Source organism: Bubalus bubalis, chromosome 1 (genome assembly GCF_019923935.1).
Source record: "Bubalus bubalis isolate 160015118507 breed Murrah chromosome 1, NDDB_SH_1, whole genome shotgun sequence".
NCBI classification, from domain to species: Eukaryota; Metazoa; Chordata; class Mammalia; order Artiodactyla; family Bovidae; genus Bubalus; species Bubalus bubalis.
In genome coordinates, this window is record NC_059157.1 from 98,789,272 (window position 1) to 98,812,240 (window position 22,969).

The 22,969-nt window shown below is 37.4% G+C and overlaps 1 protein-coding gene across 12 annotated transcripts in view; it reads left to right on the forward strand.

Annotated features, from left to right (window-relative positions):
- The window catches only part of DZIP3 (DAZ interacting zinc finger protein 3), a 125,736-nt gene extending 103,440 nt beyond the window's left edge, over positions 1-22,296 (forward strand). For 9 of the 12 annotated variants that reach the window (XM_025283622.3, XM_044941586.2, XM_044941595.2 and 6 more), the window contains 8 exons: positions 1,996-2,083; positions 4,379-4,480; positions 9,526-9,651; positions 11,647-11,786; positions 15,761-15,881; positions 16,643-16,786; positions 16,872-16,967; positions 20,563-22,296. In XM_025283622.3, coding sequence (XP_025139407.2) covers positions 1,996-2,083; positions 4,379-4,480; positions 9,526-9,651; positions 11,647-11,786; positions 15,761-15,881; positions 16,643-16,786; positions 16,872-16,967; positions 20,563-20,673 — 928 coding nt within the window. In that variant the 3' untranslated portion in view covers positions 20,674-22,296. The remainder of the gene's footprint in view (positions 1-1,995; positions 2,084-4,378; positions 4,481-9,525; positions 9,652-11,646; positions 11,787-15,760; positions 15,882-16,642; positions 16,787-16,871; positions 16,968-20,562) is intronic. The other 3 variants (XM_044941583.2, XM_044941593.2, XM_044941588.2) reach the window with 2 other exon arrangements.
- The last annotated feature ends 673 nt before the right edge of the window (positions 22,297-22,969 follow it).

The window sequence follows — 22,969 nt, forward strand, 5'->3', positions numbered from 1 at the left end:
AATGCCTTTGGAAAAATACACTGAGGGAAAATCATCATTAATACCTAAAACTGTGTTAAAGGCAGTTTACTACTGTGCTACAAATGAATGGTTTTCAAATTTTTGGCAGGTTGCGTAGGATTCTTTTTCAATTTGTAATTTTACCAGGTACACCTTTAAACTTAAGGAATTAATTGAGTTAAAAATCTCTGGGACCAATGCATCACTATTTTTAACGATTATTATTTCAATATAATCGTCATTATTCTTCAGTTCTGAAGCATCAGAATCTCTGATGTTTAACAAGATTCCTAGGATATACTGTGGAGAAGGTAATGGGAACCCACTCCAGTACTCTTGCATGGAAAATCCCATGGGAGGAGGAGCCTGGTGGGCTGCAGTCCATGGGGTCACTAGGAGTCGGACGCGACTGAGCTACTTCACTTTCTTCACTTTCACTTTTCCCTTTCATGCATTGGAGAAGGAAATGGCAACCCACTCCAGTGTTCTTGCCTGGAGAGTCCTAGGGATGGGGGAGCCTGATGGGCTGCCATCTGTGGGGTCGCACAGAGTCAGACACGACTGAAGCGACTTAGCAGCAGCAGCAGCAGGATATACTGATGTACATTCAGGTCAGGGAAGCACTGTTATAAGTGATCCGTCTGTCTTTGCTTCCTCAAGGGGGAAATAATGCTCTATAAATTAGAATATTATCAAGCTTCTTTGTCGGAGAAGGCAGTGGCACCCCACTCCAGTACTCTTGCCTGGAAAATCCCATGGACGGAGGAGCCTGGTGGGCTACAGTCCATGGGGTCGCTAAGAGTCGGACACGACTGAGCGACTTCACTTTCACTTTTCACTTTCATGTATTGGAGAAGGAAATGGCAACCCACTCCAGTGTTCTTGCCTGGAGAATCCCAGGGACAGGGGAGCCTGATGGGCTGCCACCTCTGGGGCAGCACAGAGTCGGACACGACTGAAGTGACTTAGCAGCTTAGCAGCAAGCTTCTTTGTATGAGATGATCTCAATGATAACTGGTTAGGCTCTTTTAAAGTTATTGTGCTGGGTGATTCTGGGGTGGGGATGTTACAACAGATAGAACCTTCTGAAAGGCCACATGAAATCTCTCTTCTAGAGATACCAGACCCTAAACACCTTTAAACTGTTTTACTTAAATCATTTGGTGGGCTGCTTGGCAGAGCTGCTGTGTCTGTGCAATTTATACATTTTATAGAGACAGAAATCTATAATTCATCCTTGCAAAGGAGGTACTTCTTTGTGATTTGCCTTTTTGTAGGAAATACCTTTTTCTAATTTACAAAAGAGCCTTATAGGCCAACCATGGCCCTGTGATATCAAGGTTAATGTGAAAATGGTCCAAAACCTGCTTCCAAGATGAGTCAGCATCTTTGAGATTGCTCGTGCACTGATGCACGTGTGAGTGCCAAGTTACTTCAGTCATGTCCCATGACTCTGCCCTGTAGCCTGCCAGGCTCCTCTGTCCATGGGATTCTCCAGGCAAGAATGCTGGTGTGGGTTGCCATCCCCTCCTCCAGGGGATCTTCCCGACCCAGGGATTGAACCTGCGTCTCTTATATCTTTTGCATTGGCAGGCGGGTTCTTTACCCACCTGGGAAACCAAACTAGATGGCTAGGGCAATTTCCCTACTTGGTCTTCTTTGCCTGCCTTCTTCAGTGGAGGGATTCATGTACAAAGGTTTCATAGTATGTCCTAAAAAATATTGCCAAGATAGAAAAAACTTAGTGTTCTGGAAGCAGAGGTTATATCCACTGTTTAAAAAAGACATCTTGTCTTTGTTTCCTAGTCTTTTTTTTAAACTTTTAATAACAAGTCCTTCCATACAACTTTCTTCCCATTTGAGGCAACTGGTGATAGAGGTAATTTTGTTGTTTTGTTTTATTTACATAAATACTAGGGAACATAATAGAAACTTTTGGAAATCTAAGTGGCATATACAAAGAACTTTCTTTTGTGTTTTCCATTTTTGTACCAGCAACCTAAAATCACTTCAATTAAAGGCTGCAGTAGACAGTTGGAATGCCATTGTGACAGATGTTAGAAACAAGATTGCATTCCTCAGGGTAAGTCATGAAGTATTTAGAGTCAATTGACTCAACGGTGTAGATGGTATACACTTAAAAAAAAATCTAATATTAAAAACAATTGGAAGAAAAGCTATGACAAACCTGGTGGTGGTTTAGTCAGTAAGTCATGTCTGACTCTTGTGACCTCATGGACAGTAGCTTGCCAAGCTCCTCTATCCATGGGATTCTCCAGGCAAGAATACTGGAGTTGATTGCCATTTCCTTTTCCAGGGAATCTTCCAGACCCAGGAATCGAACCTGGGTCTCCTGCATTATAGGCAGATTCTTTACTGACTGAGCTATGAGGGAAGCCCTAGACAGTGTGTTAAAAAACAGAGATATCACTTTGCCAACGAAGGTCCATATAGTCAAAGTTATGATTTTTCCAGTAGCCTTGTACAGATGTGAGAGCTGGGCTATAAAGAAGGCCAGGCACTGAGGAATTGATACTTTTGAACTGTGGTGCTGGAAAAGACTCTTGAGAGTCACTTGGACAGCAAGGAGAGCAAATCAGTCAATTCTAAAGGAAATCAACCTTGAATATTTATTGGAAGGACTCATGCCAAAGCTGAAGCTCCAATATTTTGGCCACCTGTTTCAAAGAGCCAACTCATTGGAAAAGACCTGATGCTGGGAAAGATTGAGGGCAGGAAGTGAAGGGGGCAACAGAGGAGGAGATAGTTGGATGTCATCATTGACTCAATGGACATGAGTTTCAGCAAACTCTGGGAGATAATGAAGGACAGTGGAGCCTGGCATGCTGCAGACCGTGGGTTCACAAAGAGTTGGACGTGACTGAACAACAACAGAAATTTAAGGAAAACATGTTTTTCATTGCAATTATTAAAGTATGCCTTTTTGAGGTTTGATTACTTCCATGTAGTTGATTGTAGATAGCATCCTAACTCTCATGCGTCTTCTTTCAGGTTCTTGGTTTAGTAAATGGTACATTCAAAAATTGTGCCTCACACTTAATTTTCGTAGAATTCCAAAGCTAACTGTGCTCCAATCATAACTGAATGTTTTAACTTTATCTGAGTAATTATATGTTTATAGAATTAAAAGGAAGGTCAAGAATACCTATATTAGTTTTCAATGTTAAACTTTTTATGTATGATTACTCCCTAATGCAAAGTAATAAATTCTTAATTATTCATGTAATAGAATTATGACTGTGCTAAAGGTAATCTGTGAAGAGGTAAACCACTGAATATTTATTAGTTTATTCATTTGTTTTTAGAATAATTTCATATTTATATATTACAGTTGATATATAATGTTGAATGTTTTGTGATTCCATAATACTGCCAGGAAAACAATGACATTCAGTTATAAAGAGCTGCTTCAAAGCACTATCTACTTGTCTAGCTTTGTCCTTGTTGGTCTTCCTTGTTTCTTTCCTGGATTCTTTCATCCTCAGCTTTTAGTGATGCTTAGCATTTTAATTGGGTTTATTAAAAGTTCTGGCCTCAAAAGATCTGCCCTTTGTTCTCTATCATTGTTTTCTTCTAAGAACATGTCCTGTATATGAAAGTTTCTAAATGTTTTAAAATTTTTTATTTCCACTCTTGTGGGTTGTTTACAAAGTAATATGGAAAGCAAAATGGGGACCAAAATGCCAATAATCTAGAAAGTATGTTTTTAAACTTCAAGGTTGGGAGTCTTACTTTTGGCAAAATCCAAGAGGAAAAAAACAAAGCTATATGGGGAACTGGAGAAAGCTAAAGGTATAACTTTTAAGATAAAAAAATGTGGACATTTAATCAGTTTTTTCTAAACCTTTCCCTCCATTTCCAAAATGAACATTTACAAGTAGTGAAGCTCCTGGTGGGCTGCCGTCTACGGGGTGGCACAGTCGGACACAACTGAAGCGCCTTAGCAGCAGTAGCAGCAGCAAGCTGTTACAAATACTTCTTTCCCATATTGATCAGCTAGTATATTATTTACATCTTCTTTATCTTTAGACATTGTTTACTTTAATCAGTGGTTACCATTTGGGGGCTAAAAATTATGGAAACACTGAGGAATTATCACAGAGATCTGTGAATTATGTGTCATTATACCTTGTCACTCAATAGACACTATTAAAGACACAACTATTAATATTTACATTTATGGAGAGTGGTGTATAGAGTTGTTTTATATCAAAAATTATTTTTATATTATTTTTGGCATACTAGATTGAGAATCACTAACCTGTGTTGTACTATTCAAAACTACATCAAATATTTCCATATGCTCTTCCTTTGAAGTTGATTTTGCTGTAAAATATTGTTTCTCTTCTTATATTAGACACAATACAATGAACAAATTAGCAAGGTGAAGCAAGGGTTTGCCTTGAGTACATTGCCTCCAATCCAGCTTCCTCCACCACCTCCCAGTCCTGAGATACTGGTAAGAAATACAGTTGACTCTTGAACAACACAAGGGTTGGGGGGTGCCAGCCCCCCATGCAGTCAGGAATCTGAGTACTGCTCTACTCGAAAACAATGAATTTGATAAATAACTACCCAAGAGTAGAAAGCTGAAACAGTTTGGATAGAATCAAGAATCAAACCCTAGTTTTTTTATTCCATGTATCAAATGCAAACTCTCTGCATTTAAAGATCTATAAAATGAAAATACAGGGACTATATTTGTTGAAAAAAATAGGCATGTAAGTGGACCCACACAACTCAGACCTGTGTTGTTCAGGAATCAGTTGCATATGATTTTGAACAGTCACCATCCTCATCTTGATAAAATGGTGAGAACTGTAAAACACTGAATAAGCAGTACGTTCATGTGTCTTCAAAGTGGATAGGGCATATGTTGTGCGTATCATTTGTAATTATGTCCATTCCTGTTGTATCATCTACAGATGGCATGACTAGTTTGTTGGCTCAGCTGAGGCCAAGAGATAGGTTGTATCACTGGATTTTAGTAATGCATTTGATATCTAAAGAGGTAATGTATGCTCATTCATCCTGTCAATCACATTTACATGGTGGCAGAAAACTGATGAATGCTCAGAATTCCCAAATGCTCTCACATTACCACTAGACTACTGAAACCTCTCAGCATAATACCCTATCAGGCTGGACTTCACTCCTCCACTTCTACTTCAGACCTTGTTTCCTTAACTTTTATCTTCTAGTCTTACCTTTAAACATCAAAGACAGCTTTTATTTAGGTCCCTTCCCTGATTGTGGCTAGGGATAAATGGGTCTTCATCAGACAAACTAATCTCTATGCCATACTATTTATGTTAGCCTTCTGGGAAACATAGTGGGGGAAAAAGTGAAGCATAGTACCTTAGCCCAATAAACTCATACAGCTTTCCAAAAGACCTTTTGGAACAGAACCACTAGATGATAGCTTTTATTATGATAACAGATCTGAGGATAAGAAGAAAAAAGCTGTGATATATTTAGGGGTAGATCACTTTTGACATTAGCATTTCTGCTTGTAATAGAACTTTGAAAATATTATTTCTACAAATACTAGTTCAGTATATCAAAGAATTTAAAAATTATTAATATGTGAATTGTGTGGAGTTACACTGTGTTTCAAAAGCAGAATTTTGAAGAAGGCAATGGCACCCCACTTCAGTACTCTTGCCTGGAAAATCCCATGGACAGAGGAGCCTGGTAGGCTGCAGTCCATGGGGTCACTAAGAGTCGGACACAACTGAGTGACTTCACTTTTACTTTTCACTTTCATGCACTGGAGAGGGAAATGGCAACCCACTCCAGTGTTCTTGCCTGGAGAATCCCAGGGACGGCGGAGCCTGGTGGGCTGCTGTCTATGTAGTCGCACAGAGTTGGACACGACTGAAGCGACTTAGTAGCAACACTGTTTCAAAAGCAGAATTTAGAGCTGAGAAAGTATTCTATGATATGCTTGGGCTTTAGTTTAGAATGAGAGGGTTGCCTTTTATATTTTTGATTAGTTCAAGTTTTATAGGAGCTTTGTATTATGGATATTTTTATTCTAGGCTTTGAACAACATCTTTGCCAATTCTTCTGATAAGGAATGTGTTGCATAGATGACAAATCCCAGATTCCTTTTAGTTCTATGGGAAGTAACGTAGTAGGATTTCTAGAAACCCTGTTGCCTTTTGCCTGTAGGTTGTAAACTCTCCCATGACTCTAAATATAAAATGGCTTCAGAGACTTGGAAGCTAGATACAGAGTTGTTCTTTGGAGTTTTCTGGAATCAGCTGTCTGTGACAGCTATATGTGACACTATAACTGACAAACATTATCTAACCTTGACCTCTACATCCTCATCCTTTCAGAGACTTGCTTATGTCTGATGTGGCTTTCCAGATTTCAGTTCAGTTCAGTTCAGTCGCTCAGTCATGTCCGACTCTTTGTGACCCCATGAATCGCAGCACGCCAGGCCTCCCTGTCCATCACCAACTCCCAGAGTTCACTCAGACTCATGTCCATCGAGTCAGTGATGCCATCCAGCCATCTCATCCTCTGTCGTCCCCTTCTCCTCCTGCCCCCAATCCCTCCCAGCATCAGAGTCTTTTCCAATGAGTCAACTCTTCGCATGAGGTGGCCAAAGTACTGGAGTTTCAGCTTTAGCATCATTCCTTCCAAAGAAATCCCAGGGCTGACCTCCTTCAGAATGGACTGGTTGGATCTCCTTGCAGTCCAAGGAACTCTCAAGAGTCTCCAACACCACAGCTCAAAAGCATCAATTCTTTGGTGCTCAGCCTTCTTCACAGTCCAACTCTCACATCCATACATGACCACAGGAAAAACCATAGCCTTGACTAGATGGCTTGACTTTGTTGGCAAAGTAATGTCTCTGCTTTTGAATATGCTGTCTAGGTTGGTCATAACTTTCCTTCCAAGGAGTAAGCGTCTTTTAATTTCATGGCTGCAATCACCATCTGCATTGGTTTTGGAGCCCCAAAAAATAAAGTCTGACACTGTTTCCCCATCTATTTGCCATGAAGTGATGGGACCAGATGCCATGATCTTCGTTGGACAAAAACCCACTGGCATTTAGGCTCAGTAAAATTCATAAGCATCCTTTGCAAACATTTAAGAGGTGCACGTGTATCTTTTGTGCTTCCTAACGAGAGTCATTGCTGTGCTTGATCAGAGAGTCACTTTAAGACTGTTGTATTAAGGTACAGGCATTAGTGACCACTGAGCATTAGTGGAACAGTTTGAAAGCACAGATGCTAGAAATGTGACCATTCTTTCAGTATAAATTGAGGCGGTATTGTACAATGGGAATACACTAGAGGTCTGGGTTCAGGTCCTAACTGTGAAGAACTGTGTTGGTTTGGGGAAACTCAGCTGTCTCAGACTTTGGTTTTCCTATTGACAAATCAAGAAATTGTCCTGGATGATCTGATCACTAACGTCTGTCTCTCTGAAATTCTAGTATTGTAAAGAATGGTCACCAGGCTTTTTAAATAAATATAGTGGTCTAACCTGGGAAGTCTGGAATAATGGGTACTCTTCCCAGTTTAACCTAGTATTTTTATGTGTTTCATTATATTTTGATTTTTATACCCTGGCTGTCTAATTCTCAAAGTAATATTAGGTAATTGTTGTCCTCAAAAAGAACAGGACCACTGATTCAGAATCACCATTTGTTATTTAAGAACTTTATATTATGAATATATTGAAACATACATAAAAATAGAATGATGAACCTCTGTGAACCCAAGAGCCATCTTCAACATCATAATCAAATTTTATCAATCTTGTTTCATTTTTTTTCTTCTTTTTTTTTAAATTTTATTTTATTTTTAAACTTTACAATATTGTATTAGTTTTGTCAAATATCGAAATGAATCCACCACAGGTATATCTGTGTTCCCCATCCTGAACCCTCCTCCCTCCTCCCTCCCCATACCCTCCCTTTGGGTCGTCCCAGTGCACCAGCCCCAAGCATCCAGTATCGTGCATCGAACCTGGACTGGCGACTTGTTTCATACATGATATTATACATGTTTCAATGCCATTCTCCCAAATCTCCCCACCCCTCTTCCCCACTGGGACGTTTTAAAGTAAACCCTATATATCATATAATCTCACCCATTTATACTTTAGTATGCATTCCTAAAAGATGAAGATTCTTACTCTTATTGGCTATAATCACACCACCATTCTCCTAAGAAAATTATAATTTTTATATCTGATATTAAAATTCATATTTCCCAAATTGTTTCAAAATGTCTTTTTCTTAACTAGATTAACAATATTTCTAATTTGGTTATAATTACCATTACTTTAAAAACCCTTATTTTTGAAAAAGCAATCCAAACAAAGTTTACAATTTCATTTGGCTGATTATTTTTCTTTAAAGTTGTAACAGCTACCCAACACCCTCTCTCTTATTCACATCATTTATTCATTGAAAAACCAGTTTCCTGTATTATTGATGTAACTGATTACATCCTTATAATGTCATTATACATGTTCTGCTATTTCCTATAAACTGATCATTGGTCTAGAGGGTTAAATTAGAATCAGGGTCAGTATTTTTAGCAAGAGTACCTTATAGGTGGTAAAGTATATGCACATTAGAAGACACAGTGTCTCTCATTTATTGATGTTAGGAGTCAAATGTCATTCTTGTCTCCATTATAAAGTTCCCCAGTAATTGTCACCTTTCTGGTTTCAGTATCATTATTTAAGAGCTATACTGATGTTCTTTTTTTAAATTCAACAAATAGGTGAACTTCTACTTTATGCCAGTGCTAGTCCTGGCACATAGTAGATGTCCCATAAACTTGTCCTCTTTTGTAGTCCAGCCAGTAAGGTATCCATCCTATTGGTAGGTGCTAAGAAGGGCTGGCTTTCTATGAATCCCTGGGAAGTTCAGTAACATCCACAGGCATGTCTAAAAGTCACTGTAGGAGGGTTTATCCCCCTGGCCCACCCCATTTTAGCTTTCTACTATCCTTGAAACTAAACATAAGTTCAGAACTCCACCAGGTGGTAAAAGGTCCTTTCAATACATAATAGCAAAAGTAGTATTTTCTATAGACAACTTTGATTCTTTAGTGAATTTCTGAGTGTCAATATTGTTTATAAGTATGGCGAGTACTCACTGAGGAACTCCTTTGTACAGTCCTTTGCATTATTCCATTTGGCAGAGAACTTTACAGATCATCTAATCTCAACTCTTATTTTATAGATTAATAACTTGGTATCAAGGCTACCCAGCAAGATGGAAAGAAAGTAGGACTAGAATCAAGTTCTCTTCTCTCTCTGTGCTCTTTAGTGTATTTTACTGCTCCCTGCCTTTTTCAAATATTCATATATTTAACTAGTGTTATAACAGCACTGTTTCTAGTATGCTTTGTATCTAGATTTCAAATCAATTTTCCTCCCCCCCCAAAATTCATTGCTCTATGAGTTTATATTATTGACTACATAATTATGTGGGGGGTTTGTTTTCATTTTCTATCTTTTCCATTTTAGATGCAGCAGTTCTTGGGAAGACCCATTGTGAAAGAATCTTTCTTTAGACCCATACTCACTGTTCCTCAAATGCCTGCCGTTTGTTCTGGAATCGTCTCTGCAACTGGTCAATCTAGATCTCCCTTGGTAAAAAACCCTCTTGGTAGAATAGACATTAAGTAGTCCGTTGTCACAGTAGACTCTCAGAATGAATGTGTTCTCTTTGTTCATTTATTTAATAAAGTAAATAATGATGATAATTGAATGGCTATGCCCATGAGGTACTGTGTTAAGTGCATTACATATATTAACTATTTCATTAAGTGATAATAGTTTAGTTTTTAGATACAAAGATAAATCTGATGTTATAGTAGAGAATTCTTAGTTTTGCTTCTGAAACAGAGTGAGATTGATATTTTTAAGAGATAGTTTATATTTAGCATGGTTGTTGGGTAGGTTGAAAAGCAAAGAAGCCAAGTCACATTATGCCACAAAGCAAAAGAAAAAATTTTTATACATAGATACATATGTGTATATTGTAGGACATTGTTTATCTATAAACAGGTAATATAAATAGTATCACCCTGAAATATGTTATAGTGCAAAGTTACAAATTTTCTTAGTTACAAAGAGCCAGATAAGCTTTATCAGAACCTAGAGAAGAAGTAGAGAACTTTAAAATGATTAGGATTATTAGTTGTAATCTTGGTCAAGGTATACTTTTTATTAAAAAAACCTCACAGAAGATTGATGTTTAATATAATTAATGAATAAGTCTCTAATCTTGAGTTTGTCGTAACTGCATTCTAATAAATTGAGGTTTATTCTGTACCTGTATATTGCTGACAGACTCCCTTTGAAATGTATAGTCAAATAGATTTACTTACTTGTATAGTGCCCTCTCTACAAGCAAATATGTATCTAAGCTTTAACATGTTTATTAAGCACCACATTTTTTTTATCACCTTGATATTGCAGTGTTGCTGATGTGTTTTGCTCCTGCAACATTCTATGAGGATCCGTAAAATTTTAAAGTACCTCAGCCTTCTAATAGGATTACTTTCTGATTCCTCTGAAAAAGCTTGGACACTGAGGCAAACCCAGATTTCTGGGGATATTCTGCTCTTTCTCTGACTTACCAGGCTTTGTATGAGTAATTTCAGTGGCTGTTAGTAGTTGCTAGTTTTTCATAAGTAGTAACCTTCTATTTTAAAATAATCTGTAATCTTAGATAGAAGATACTTTGTTTATAATTATCCTAATAATCAGATAAGGCAATTAAAAATATTCACATATTGATATTAATTAATTAGAAACTTAATGGTTCTAAGAACTATCATAAAATATGGGGCAATTTTTGTTTGGTGGTTTCATGGCTCTTGAGTTGTCGCTACAACTTCCATATACCACCTATGTGACGTTGTGAGACATTGGGCAGATATTTTAATAGTATTCTCATCTTTATTCAGTTGTTTGAAAATTAAACTTTATTACTTGCTTTTTATGATTAATAATTTTATCTTATATTTATTATTAGTAATTAGTAATTTTATTAATTACTTTTATAATTAGAAAAATACAATACACATAGTATATACAAAATATATACTATATACAGTAGAAAGCAAAACTACTCTGCTGTTGAATCCTAGAAAATAATCACAATTTATGGGTTATTTTATATCTTATAGTCCTTTTTCTATGCATACACATTTGAAAAATATTTTAATATAACATGAGTTCTACCATAAATGCTGTGCCATAGACTTTTTTTATATTATGGATATCTCTTATGCTCAGACATATAGATCTATTTTTAAGGACTTGATTAGATATGCTACAGTTTATTTATTTATTCCCCTATTAACAAACTAGGTTGCTCTCAGAAATGCACACTCTGTATTTCTGTTTATGTTTACAATTACTGAGACTAGTATGTGCCATTTTAAAAATAAAGGTAAACATATATAAATAATTAGAAATATTGTGCTGGTTAAGGAAAAAAAAAACTTCTAAAAAGGGAACATGCATGTCAATATTCCTCTTTATTATACCCATTTTCTGAGGTATGGAGATGTCATGTTGACATAGAACTTTGCTTCCCCATAATTGAAGCTGATGACATAACTGTGTTTCTTACAGATGACTAGCATAGCCTGGACACTGCCAGCTCCTGTGGGAGAAGCTATGGCTCCCAGTGCAAGTCTAGGAAGTGATCCCCTTATGATGAATTGGGAGAAGATTACAGAGAGGCTGAAAACTGCCTTTCCACAGCAGACCAGGTAGCTTAGTCTCTTTTAGTGTTGTGAACAGATCGTACTACAGTTTCCATAGCCATAATTATGCCAATGAAACATTTCAGAGAAACAACACTCACCCTCCCTCCTCCCAACACACAGAAGGTACAGGTATTTCCTAACCATCACCTTGGTAAGGAAAATGAAATTCATTAAGAAGGGATAGTTGTCAGTATAAATGCTAAACCTCTCCACGAAAATTATTAGTGTTAAGTCACGAAGGAATGAACTTTTGAATTTAGGTTTGCTTGTTTAATGAAAGTATAGCTAGTTATAAACCTATCCAGTTTTAATGCCACTAGCTACAATAATTGTCTTAATAACCTATTTCCAAAGTGAATTTTAAGTGAATTGTATGCTATATAAGCACAAACATAATCAGATTTCCTTAATTTACTGAGGGTTTTTATGGTTTCTTTGTTAAGGAACACAGTTAAATGCAAGAAATCATTATTTTACTGTGCTTTTCACAGTTCTGACTTTCACAGAAAGCTATTTAATTCTACTCCTCCAGAAATGAAGTGTCTTTTATCGTTTCCAAGGCAAACCATTCAGTATCACAGTAATCCAAGTCTATGCCCCAACCAGTAATGCTGAAGAAGCTGAAGTTGAACGGTTCTATGAAGACCTACAAGACCTTTTAGAACTAACACCCAAAAAAGAAGTCCTTTTCATTATAGGGGACTGGAATGCAAAAGTAGGAAGTCAAGAAACACCTGGAATAACAGGCAAATTTGGCCTTGGAGTACAGAATGAAGCAGGGCAAAGACTAATAGAGCTTTGCCAAGAAAATGCACTGGTCATAACAAACACCCTCTTCCAACAACACAAGAGAAGACTCTATACATGGACATCACCAGATGGTCAACACCGAAATCAGACTGATTATATTCTTTGCAGCCAAAGATGGAGAAGCTCTATCCAGTCAGCAAAAACAAGACCAGGAGCTGACTATGGCTCAGACCATGAACTCCTTATTGCCAAATTCAGACTTAAATTGAAGAAAGTAGGGAAAACCACTAGACCATTCAGGTATGACCTAAATCAAATCCCTTATGATTATACAGTGGAAGTGAGAAATAGATTTATGGGCCTAGATCTGATAGATACAGTGCCTGATGATCTATGGAATGGGATTCGTGACATTGTACAGGAGACAGGGATCAAGACCATCCCCATGGAAAAGAAATGCAAAAAAGCAAAATGGCTGTCTGGGGAGGCCTTACAAATAGCTGTGAAAAGAAGAGAAGTGAAAAGCAAAGGAGAAAAGGAAAAATATAAACATCTGAATGCAGAGTTCCAAAGAATAGCAAGAAGAGATAAGAAAGCCTTCTTCAGCGATCAATGCAAAGAAATAGAGGAAAACAACAGAATGGGAAAGACTAGAGATCTCTTCAAGAAAATCAGAGATACCAAGGGAACATTTCATGCAAAGATGGGCTCGATAAAGGACAGAAATGGTATGGACCTAACAGAAGCAGAAGATATTAAGAAGAGATGGCAAGAATACACAGAAGAACTGTACAAAAAAGATCTTCACAACCCAGATAATCACGATGGTGTGATCACTGACCTAGAGCTAGACATCCTGGAATGTGAAGTCAAGTGGGCCTTAGAAAGCATCACTACGAACAAGGCTAGTGGAGGTGATGGAATTCCAGTTGAGCTATTCCAAGTCCTGAAAGATGATGCTATGAAAGTGCTGCACTCAATATGCCAGCAAATTTGGAAAACTCAGCAGTGGCCATAGGACCGGAAAAGGTCAGTTTTCATTCCAATCCCAAAGAAAGGCAATGCCAAAGAATGCTCAAACTACTGCACAATTGCACTCATCTCACACGCTAGTAAAGTAATGCTCAAAATTCTCCAAGCCAGGTTTCAGCAATATGTGAACCATGAACTTCCAGATGTTCAAGCTGGTTTTAGAAAAGGCAGAGGAACCAGAGATCAAATTGCCAACATCCACTGGATCATGGAAAAAGCAAGAGAGTTCCAGAAAAACATCTATTTCTGCTTTATTGACTATGCCAAAGCCTTTGACTGTGTGGATCACAATAAACTGTGGAAAATTCTGAAAGAGATAGGAATACCAGAACACCTGATCTGCCTCTTGAGAAATTTGTATGCAGGTCAGGAAGCAAGTTAGAACTGGACATGGAACAACAGACTGGTTCCAAATAGGAAAAGGAGTACATCAAGGCTGTATATTGTCACCCTGTTTATTTAACTTATATGCAGTGTACATCATGAGAAACGCTGGACTGGAAGAAACACAGGCTGGAATCAAGATTGCCGGGAGAAATATCAATAACCTCAGATATGCAGATGACACCACCCTTATGGCAGAAAGTGAAGAAGAACTAAAGAGCCTCTTGATAAAAGTGAAAGAGGAGAGTGAAAAAGTTGGCTTAAAGCTCAACATTCAGAAAACGAAGATCATGGCATCCGGCCCCATCACTTCATGGGAAATAGATGGGAAAACAGTGGAAACCAGTGTCAGACTTTATTTTTCTGGCTCCAAAATCACTGCAGATGGTGACTGCAGCCATGAAATTAAAAGACGCTTACTCCTTGGAAGGAAAGTTATGACCAACCTAGATAGCATATTCAAAAGCAGAGACATTACTTTGCCAACAAAGGTTTGTCTAGTCAAGGCTATGGTTTTTCCTGTGGTCATGTATGGATGTGAGAGTTGGACTGTGAAGAAGGCTGAGCGCCAAAGAATTGATGCTTTTCAACTGTGGTGTTGGAGAAGACTCTTCAGAGTCCCTTGGATGCAAGGAGATCCAACCAGTCCATTCTGAAGGAGATCAGCCCTGGGATTTCTTTGGAAGGAATGATGCTAAAGCTGAAATTCCAATACTTTGGCCCCCTCATGTGAAGAGTTGACTCATTGGAAAAGACTCTGATGCTGGGAGGGATTGGGGGCAAGAGAAGAAGGGGACAACAGAGGATGAGATGGCTGGATGGCATCACTGACTCGATGGACATGAGTCTGAGTGAATTCCGGGAGTTGGTGATGGACAGGGAGGCCTGGCGTGCTGCGATTCATGGGGTCGCAAAGAGTCGGACACAACTGAGTGACTGATCTGATCTGATCTGATTATATCAAATAATTCTAGTTTTCACCAGCATTTTCATTTGAAGGCCAATGCTTTTATTTAACACTATATACTATTATGTTTCATGGTTATATTATGGTTTTGTAAACATAATGATGAATAGAAAATGAAAATAGAATTTTAATATAGTTGGTAAAAATTGTTTATAGAAAATAAATAGTAATCAAAGATAGTTTTATAAGGCTGGTGACATGACATTTCATTTGAGAAAAAATATTTTATCATCCTACCCTGTCCTACCAAAATGTGTATGCAGACTTTGGGTCAGTGGGCCATGGGAACTGAAAAAGAGCATGTCGATTAAAATACTCCTAGGTTTCTTTATCACATAATGTGTCTTTTAGTCTTTGTTCTCCTTTTCTGTTAAATCTTTATTTTCTGTTTATGAATTTTATGAAAGTAGAATTCATAGCACAATGATAGAGACTGATAGTAACATAATTGAAAAGAAATATTTTAGTCTGTCTCGAGTAAGAGAACATTGAGAAGTACAATATAAAGAGGCTCAGTACATAAGTAAGTATTTAGATAGCAAATTTCATTTTCACAAGTGAGCTTTTATAAACAGTTAAAATCTCATTGGGGGAAGAAAATAAATACTAAACTTTATCAATCATGAACACATTAAGTATCCTTAATGAGCACATTAGCAGGAATTTTCATTCTGGTTTAAGATAAGTGCAGATGGACCCATGATCACATTTTTAGATCAGAGATCCAAAGGGTCACGTCTGTACGGTGGATATTATCCTATGATAGGATTTTATATCTCCTTTGGAGAGCACATCTTCAGGGCAGTAGGAGAATGACCACTACTCTTTGCTTGATCTTTTCCAGAAAGGAGCTTACAGATTTCTTACGGAAATTGAAGGATACTCATGGGAAGTCCTTATCTGGACTGACATTTGATGAAATTGTTCACAAGATTTCCCAATTTATTGACCCCAAGAGATCTCAGGTAAAAAAAAAAAGCAACTAAACAACAGAAAACTAAAAGTAAAACTATCTCCTGACCCTTATCTTTAGTTAGCTATACTAATTATCTCCATAACATGATCAGGAAATCAATTATACTCATATTAAATCATATATTAACATTAAACAATTAAACTTGACAATGGCGTTGGAAACACCGCCTGATCATTCTAGAATAAAACTGAGGCTTTTGAAATTTAGGTTATTTTGAATATTTCATAAAGGAAACTTCTTTTTTCTAATTTTATGCAAAGACTTATTTTAATTACAAAAGCACCTAGAGTTACTTTTGTTTTTACCTGGTTCTTATAGTGCCATAATTGCTTCAAGATTTCTCATGAACCTGATTATTAACCTTTTTGTTGTTCAGTCGCTCAGTTGTGTCCGACTCTTTGTGACCCCATGGACTGCAGCACACCAGGCTTCCCTGTCTTTCACTATCTCCCAGAGTTTGCTCAAACTCTTGTCCATTGAGTCGGTGATGCCATCCAACCATCTCAGCCTCTGTGCACCCCCTTCTCCTGCCCTCAATCTTTCCCAGCATCAGGATTTTTTCTAGTGAGTCAGCTGTTTGCATCAGGCAGCCAAAGTATTAGATCCTCAGCATCAGTCTTTCCAATGAATATTCAGGGTTGATTTCCTCTTTTGCTAAATTCCACTGTAGCCTATTCTATGGTAGTCTGTCAGTTCTTCCTGTCTTATGCAATTCTAAAAAAATAATAAGTATGATATTCTTATTTTCAGAGTCAAGGAAAATCAGTGCCAAATGGTAATCGTGTTTCACCTAGCCATACTGCACCACAGGCTAATGCTGCCCAGCCCTCAAAACCAGCCCGAAGGCCCCTTGGTTCACAAGGCTCTGTCACACAGGAAGGAGCCAATCATTTGGTAAGACTGAGACTGTTGATTCTAAATACATTTTAATTTAGGAGAGAGAATGAGCTGAATTTAACCATATGTATGTTTTCCCTAGGATGATGAGGAAGAAGAGCCTTGTGTGATCTGTCATGAGAATCTCTCTCCAGATAACCTCTCAGTTTTGCCTTGTGCACATAAATTCCATTCTCAGGTAAACTTATCTGTTTAATATTTTACCATTAATCAATTAAGTGAAATTCATGCTACATTTCTTGAAATCACATACACGTATGATCATCCACTGTGTCATGAATTTCACTGGTTATTCACATAGTAGATAGCGTTTATGTGTTTGCCCATACCTAGCCATGGATTGCATTGTGTTTTCTCAGGTCTTGATATACCTAGCAGGAGAAGGGGACAGTGATGAAATTTAATGGGCAGAGTGGCATTTCCTTTGAACAGATGAACAGAACTGGAAGGAATGTTAATTGATATGACAGTTGACCGTTTAGCAAAGTGACACTTCACCTTGACTTGTTATGAATAGTGTTCTTTGTTCACACCTAATGATGGCCAACTGCTGTAACAACACAGAAGAATTACCTTAACAGTCTGTCCAGGTTTCTGTATTTGCTTTTGAAGATGCTAAGACTTGAGTTTTTTGTTTTGTTTTTAATTTATATTGAAGTATAGTTGCTTTACAATGTTGTGTTAATTTCTGTTGTACATCTTTGAATCAGCTATACATATATCCCCTCTTTTTTGGATTTCCGTCCCATTTAGGTCATCGCAGAGCACTGAGCAGAGTTCCCTAGCTGTACAGTAGGTTCTCATTAGTTATCTGTTTTATGCATAGTAATGTATATATTTCAATCCCACTCTCCCAATTCAGCCCACCCTCCCTTCCCCCCTTGGTGTCCATACGTTTGTTCTCTACGTCTGTGTCTCTGTTTCTGCTTCGCAAATAGATTCAGATGTACCATTTTTCTAGATTCCACATATATGCATTAATATATGATATTTGTTTTTCTCTTTCTGACTTACTTGACTTGAATGACAGTCTCTGGGTCCATCCATGTGTCTGCAAATAGCACAGTTTCATTCCTTTCTATGGCTGAGAAATATTCCATAGTATGTATGTAACACATCTTCTTTATCCATTCCTCTGTTATTGGACATCAAGGTTGCTTCCATGTCCTGGCTGTGGTCAATAGCGCTGCAATAAGCATTCGGATGCATGTATCTTTTGAAATTATGGTTTTCTCCAGGTATATGCCAGGAATGGAACTGCTGGGTTATATAGTAGTTTTTTTCCTAGTATTTTTAAGAAATCACCATACTATTCTCCATAGTGGCTGTATCAATTTTTATTCCCACCAATAGTGCAAGAGGGTTCCGTTTTCTCCACACCCTCTCCAGCATTTATTGTTTGTAGTTTTTTTGATGATGACTATTCTGACTGGTGTGAGGTGATAGATACACCACTGTAGTTTTTTTTTTTTTCACCATTGTAGTTTTGATTTGCATTTCTCTGATACTTAGTGACGTTGAGCATCTTTTCATGTGCCTCTTAGCCATCTGTATATCTTCTTTGGAGAAATGTCTATTTAAATCTTCCACCCATTTTTTGATTAGGCTGTTTTATTTTTGTATTGAGCTACATGAGCTGTTTGTACATTGTGCAGATTAATCCCTTGTCAGTTGCTTCATTTGCAAATATTTTCTCCCATTCTGAGTGTTGTCTTTTCATCTTGTTTATAGTTTTCTTTTGATGTTAGAAAAATGTGAGGCTGGCATATCTTTTGTTAATTCTTGGCATTTATAGATTAGCAACATAGATTAACTTGTTGGCAGCATAGATTAACTTCTGACGTTGTTGCTGTGCAAGTGCTATTGATATACTATATGATCCAAGTCTTCTGTTGTGGAAGTGTAACATGACACAGGAAAAGATAATCTTATACAAGAAAGGCTTCTCAGGGAAATGAACAATAGCCACCTTATTCAAGCCATATCTGTAAAACATCATTTCAAAGATAATGTGATACCTGGTACAGAATTATATTTTTCATCTGCCTTGTTAAGAGATATGCATAGAATTACTAATCCTAAATGATCTCCAGATAGATAGTTCAGTTCAGTCGCTCATTCATTTCCAACTTTTGGCGACCCCATGGACTGCAGTGCGCCAGGCCTCCCTGTCCATCACCAATTCCCCGAGTTTACCCAAATTCATGTCCATTGAGTTGGTGATGCCATCCAGCCATCTCATCCTCTGTTGTCCCCGTCTCCTCCTGCCTTCAATCTTTCCCAGCATCAGGGTCTTTTCCAGTGAGTCAGTTCTTCACATCAGGTGGCCAAAGTATTGGAGTTTCAGCTTCAACATTAGTCCTTCCAATGAACACCCAGGACTGATCTCCTTTAGAATGGACTGGTTGGATCTCCTTGCAGTCCAAGGGACTCTCAAGAGTCTTCTCTAACACCATAGTTCAGAAGCATCAATTCTCTGGCACTCAGCTTTCTTTACACTCCAACTCTAACAATCCATATATGACTACTGGAAGAACCATAGCCTTGACTAGATGGACCTTTGTTGGTAAAGTAATGTCTCTGCTTCTTAATATGCTGTCTAGGCTGGTCATAACTTTCCTTCCAAGGAGTAAGCATCTTTTAATTTCATGGTCACAGTCACCATCTGCAGTGATTTTGGAGCCAAAAAAATAAAGTCTCTCACTCTTCCCACTGTTTCCCCATCTATTTCCCATGAAGTGATGGGGCCAGATGCCATGATCTTAGTTTTCTGAATGTTGAGCTTTAAGCCAACTTTTTCAATCTCTTCTTTCACTTTCATCAAGAGGCTCTTTAGTTCTTCTTTGTTTTCTGCCAGAAGAGTGGTGTCATCTGCATATCTGAGGTTATTGATATTTCTCCCAGAAATCTTGATTCCAGCTTGTGCTTCATCCAGCCCAGCATTTCTCATGATGTACTCTGCATACAAGTTAAATAAGCAGGGTGACAATATACACCCTTGACGTACTCCTTTTCCTATTTGGAACCAGTCTGTTGTTCCATGTCCAGTCTGATTTTCCTAAAGATCTATTTAGAAAATAAATGTTTCACAAACTTATTTTATTCTTTGCCATCGCTCATTGAGTAGAAAGCAAGTAATTCATTTTGGTTACTGTCTAGGAATAGAGGTAATGGGCCTCATGTCTACTGCCTATTCTTCATACTCTTAATACTCTCTCATCTGGCTAGGCTCTCCATTATTCATTCAGGTAAAATGATTTGCTTTTGGAGAGTCAGTATTCAAGAAAATAACTTAATAGATAGTTCATAGCCAAAGAGTACTACCATTATCACCAAAGAAAGGCAATCTTAAAAGTATACCCATTATCTAAAGATTTTAACTTCAAACACCATAAGTACTTGATACAACATATTTGTGACATTTGTATATTTAGATACGACTTTTTCTAGATTATCAATTAGAATAATAGATAATAAATAGAAAAAAATATAGGTTTCCTAACCTCCTTGTTAGGAAAAAGTGCTAATCTACCTGAAGATTTGGGTTGGAGAAAGGAACTTATTAGAATAAACTGGCTGAAAAGTGTTGTCCTGTTACCAACTATATTGCTCAGCAAACCATGGACAAAGTGCCTTGATGGCAGCCGTTTTCATGGCTGAAGGCTCTAAGATGCATCAGAAGACATATTGGTTAGCAGCCCTGATGTATAGAGTTACATCTGCCTCTGCTAGGCTAAATCTGAGCGACTGACATGAATCTTTTTGCTCCTTAGTGCATAAGACCTTGGTTGATGCAACAGGGGACCTGCCCAACCTGCAGACTCCACGTTTTGCTACCAGAAGAATTTCCAGGTCACCCCAGCCGGCACTTGCCCAAGATCTGATTCAGCAGGGTGACTATGCAAAGGAAGTTCAATTTTCAGACTCCAGAATTTAGTTTTCCACTTATTTGAGCTGATAGTATGAGTGATGTGAAGTGGTATGTTCTTCAGTATTATTCAAAATAAGCTAGTTAATCTAATCAAAGCTGCAGCCAAAGAGGAGAGGACAAATCTTCAGGACTGTGAACTGAATTGAAAGGATTTAAAGAAGATACAATTTTGAAAGTTACATTAGATTTGCCCTTATTTTAGTAGATATTTTCTTCCAACTTAAACGTGATTACTGTTACCATGTATCTTAGGATGTCTTCTCTTTTCCTTATTCCACTCATCCTTTACTTTCTCCTGAATATGCTACACTTTAATTTCCTGAACTAAATGTAAACAAGAGTAAGAAAATTCCTCAGATTTTAGTGTTCCTTTTAACTTTTAAAATTACTTATAAAATATGTTATTTATTTATATTTTATCTCTATCTTCCCCATTCTTTCCCATTCTCTAAAATATGTACCTGTGAATAGATTATAAGCTACATGAGGGTGAGGACCAACCACTGATGTCTTGGAGCTGGCTTATATACTGTACTGGTTTGTGAAAGATGATTCTTAGTTTTAGGAATTTTGTGAAACAGTTATTCAAACTATTGTTAGCATGAAATCTGGTATAGTGGGAGTATTTTATACCACAGAAATTGGTGAATGCTATAGATAAGGGCTTTTTTCCCCTTCCTCCCAAGAGCTTGTTATTAAAGATTTACCAGCATACCACTGGGACCATGCCTGATGATTCTTACTGTTCTCAATGTCTTGCACAGTAGATACACCATAAATAGCCCCCCAAATCAGAAATCAGGAAGCAGTAAGAAAATTAGCATGCAAATTAAGTCACTTGCTTATTTGAATAACTTTATTTGTAAACATGCTCTTTGAACCGTAATCATTTATGCTTTGGAGGACTTTTTTTTCAGCCTTAAAAGTTTCTAATTTCACTTTCTCATGCATGGGTGGTGTCCTGTTTGTGTGTAGTTGTCTCTTATGACAGAGTTGACATCCACTGAGCTAAGTGGCACATTTAAAGCTTGTCACTGAGAACTTTCATTCTTAGAGGTCAAAAATATTATTTTGAATTAGTACTGTGTAAATGTTGTGTTATACATGTCTCTAGCTACAAAATTATTAATAAAAGAATTCAGTTAACTTGTAAGAGAAATGTTACTTGGTTCGTATTATTTTCCATCAATGAAATTCATTCTGTGAATAAGTGTTTCCTGACTCAGCAACTGTTTTACCTTTATATTTCACTATAAATATATCTTGAAGTTATTTTAAATCTCTACTTAAAATTACTATTTCTGAAATTATATGCTGTTGTCTTCTCTAATGAGAATAGACTGGACAATGTGAAAGAAAATACCCCAAAGTGAAGGCAGTCATCTAGATTTGTTAAGTGGCAAAAAAAGTCTTAGAATTATACAATTCAGAACTTACAGGGTCTTTAATAATTATCTCGTCTAACACCTCAAGATCATGGTCATATAGCAGATTATCTTGTAAAACATTTTTTAGTGTATGTTTACAATTGTATTTACATTTTCATGTGGGAAAGAATAAATGTTTCTTAATTGAATGCCTATTATTTTACTTGTGTTTATTGCTGTAACTGTATCCTAAAACTACTTGAAATCTCTTTCAAACATCTCTTTCTGTTTAGTTATGCTTAAACTTTATCTTCTCTTGTGAGAAAGGGGAGGAAAATATCCAAGAAGTCAGTCATTTATACTTGTAAAATATCAAGAATATCTTAGAATCATAAAATGTCAGAGTTTATAGGGTCTTTAATGATCCTCTGGTCTGTTGCCTCATTTTATAGGAACAGTTTGCCCTAGATCATGCAGTTAATAGTGGCTAAGCCAGTCCTAATTCTTGAGAGAGTCCTGATACTCAGTATGTCACATGTTTCCTCCATAAACTCAAGCTGCAAGGCTGTATTGGTGCTGACCTGTTGTTCTTAGCTCCAAAGATGGGGCCAGAGAACTTAACAGGGTAGCTGATACATAGTGAGAATGTAGTGGGAACATGCTCTTGAATGTCATGTCCAACTCTGCAGATGCTAAAGGTAATGGGATTTTTTTTCTTTTTGAGGTTTAACAATAAAGACAACTATAGCAGTCATTCGGAGAAGGCAATGGCACCCCACTCCAGTACTCGTGCCTGGAAACTCCCATGGACGGAGGAGCCTGGTAGGCTGCAGTCCATGGGGTTGCTAAGGGTCGGACACAACTAAGCAACTTCACTTTCAC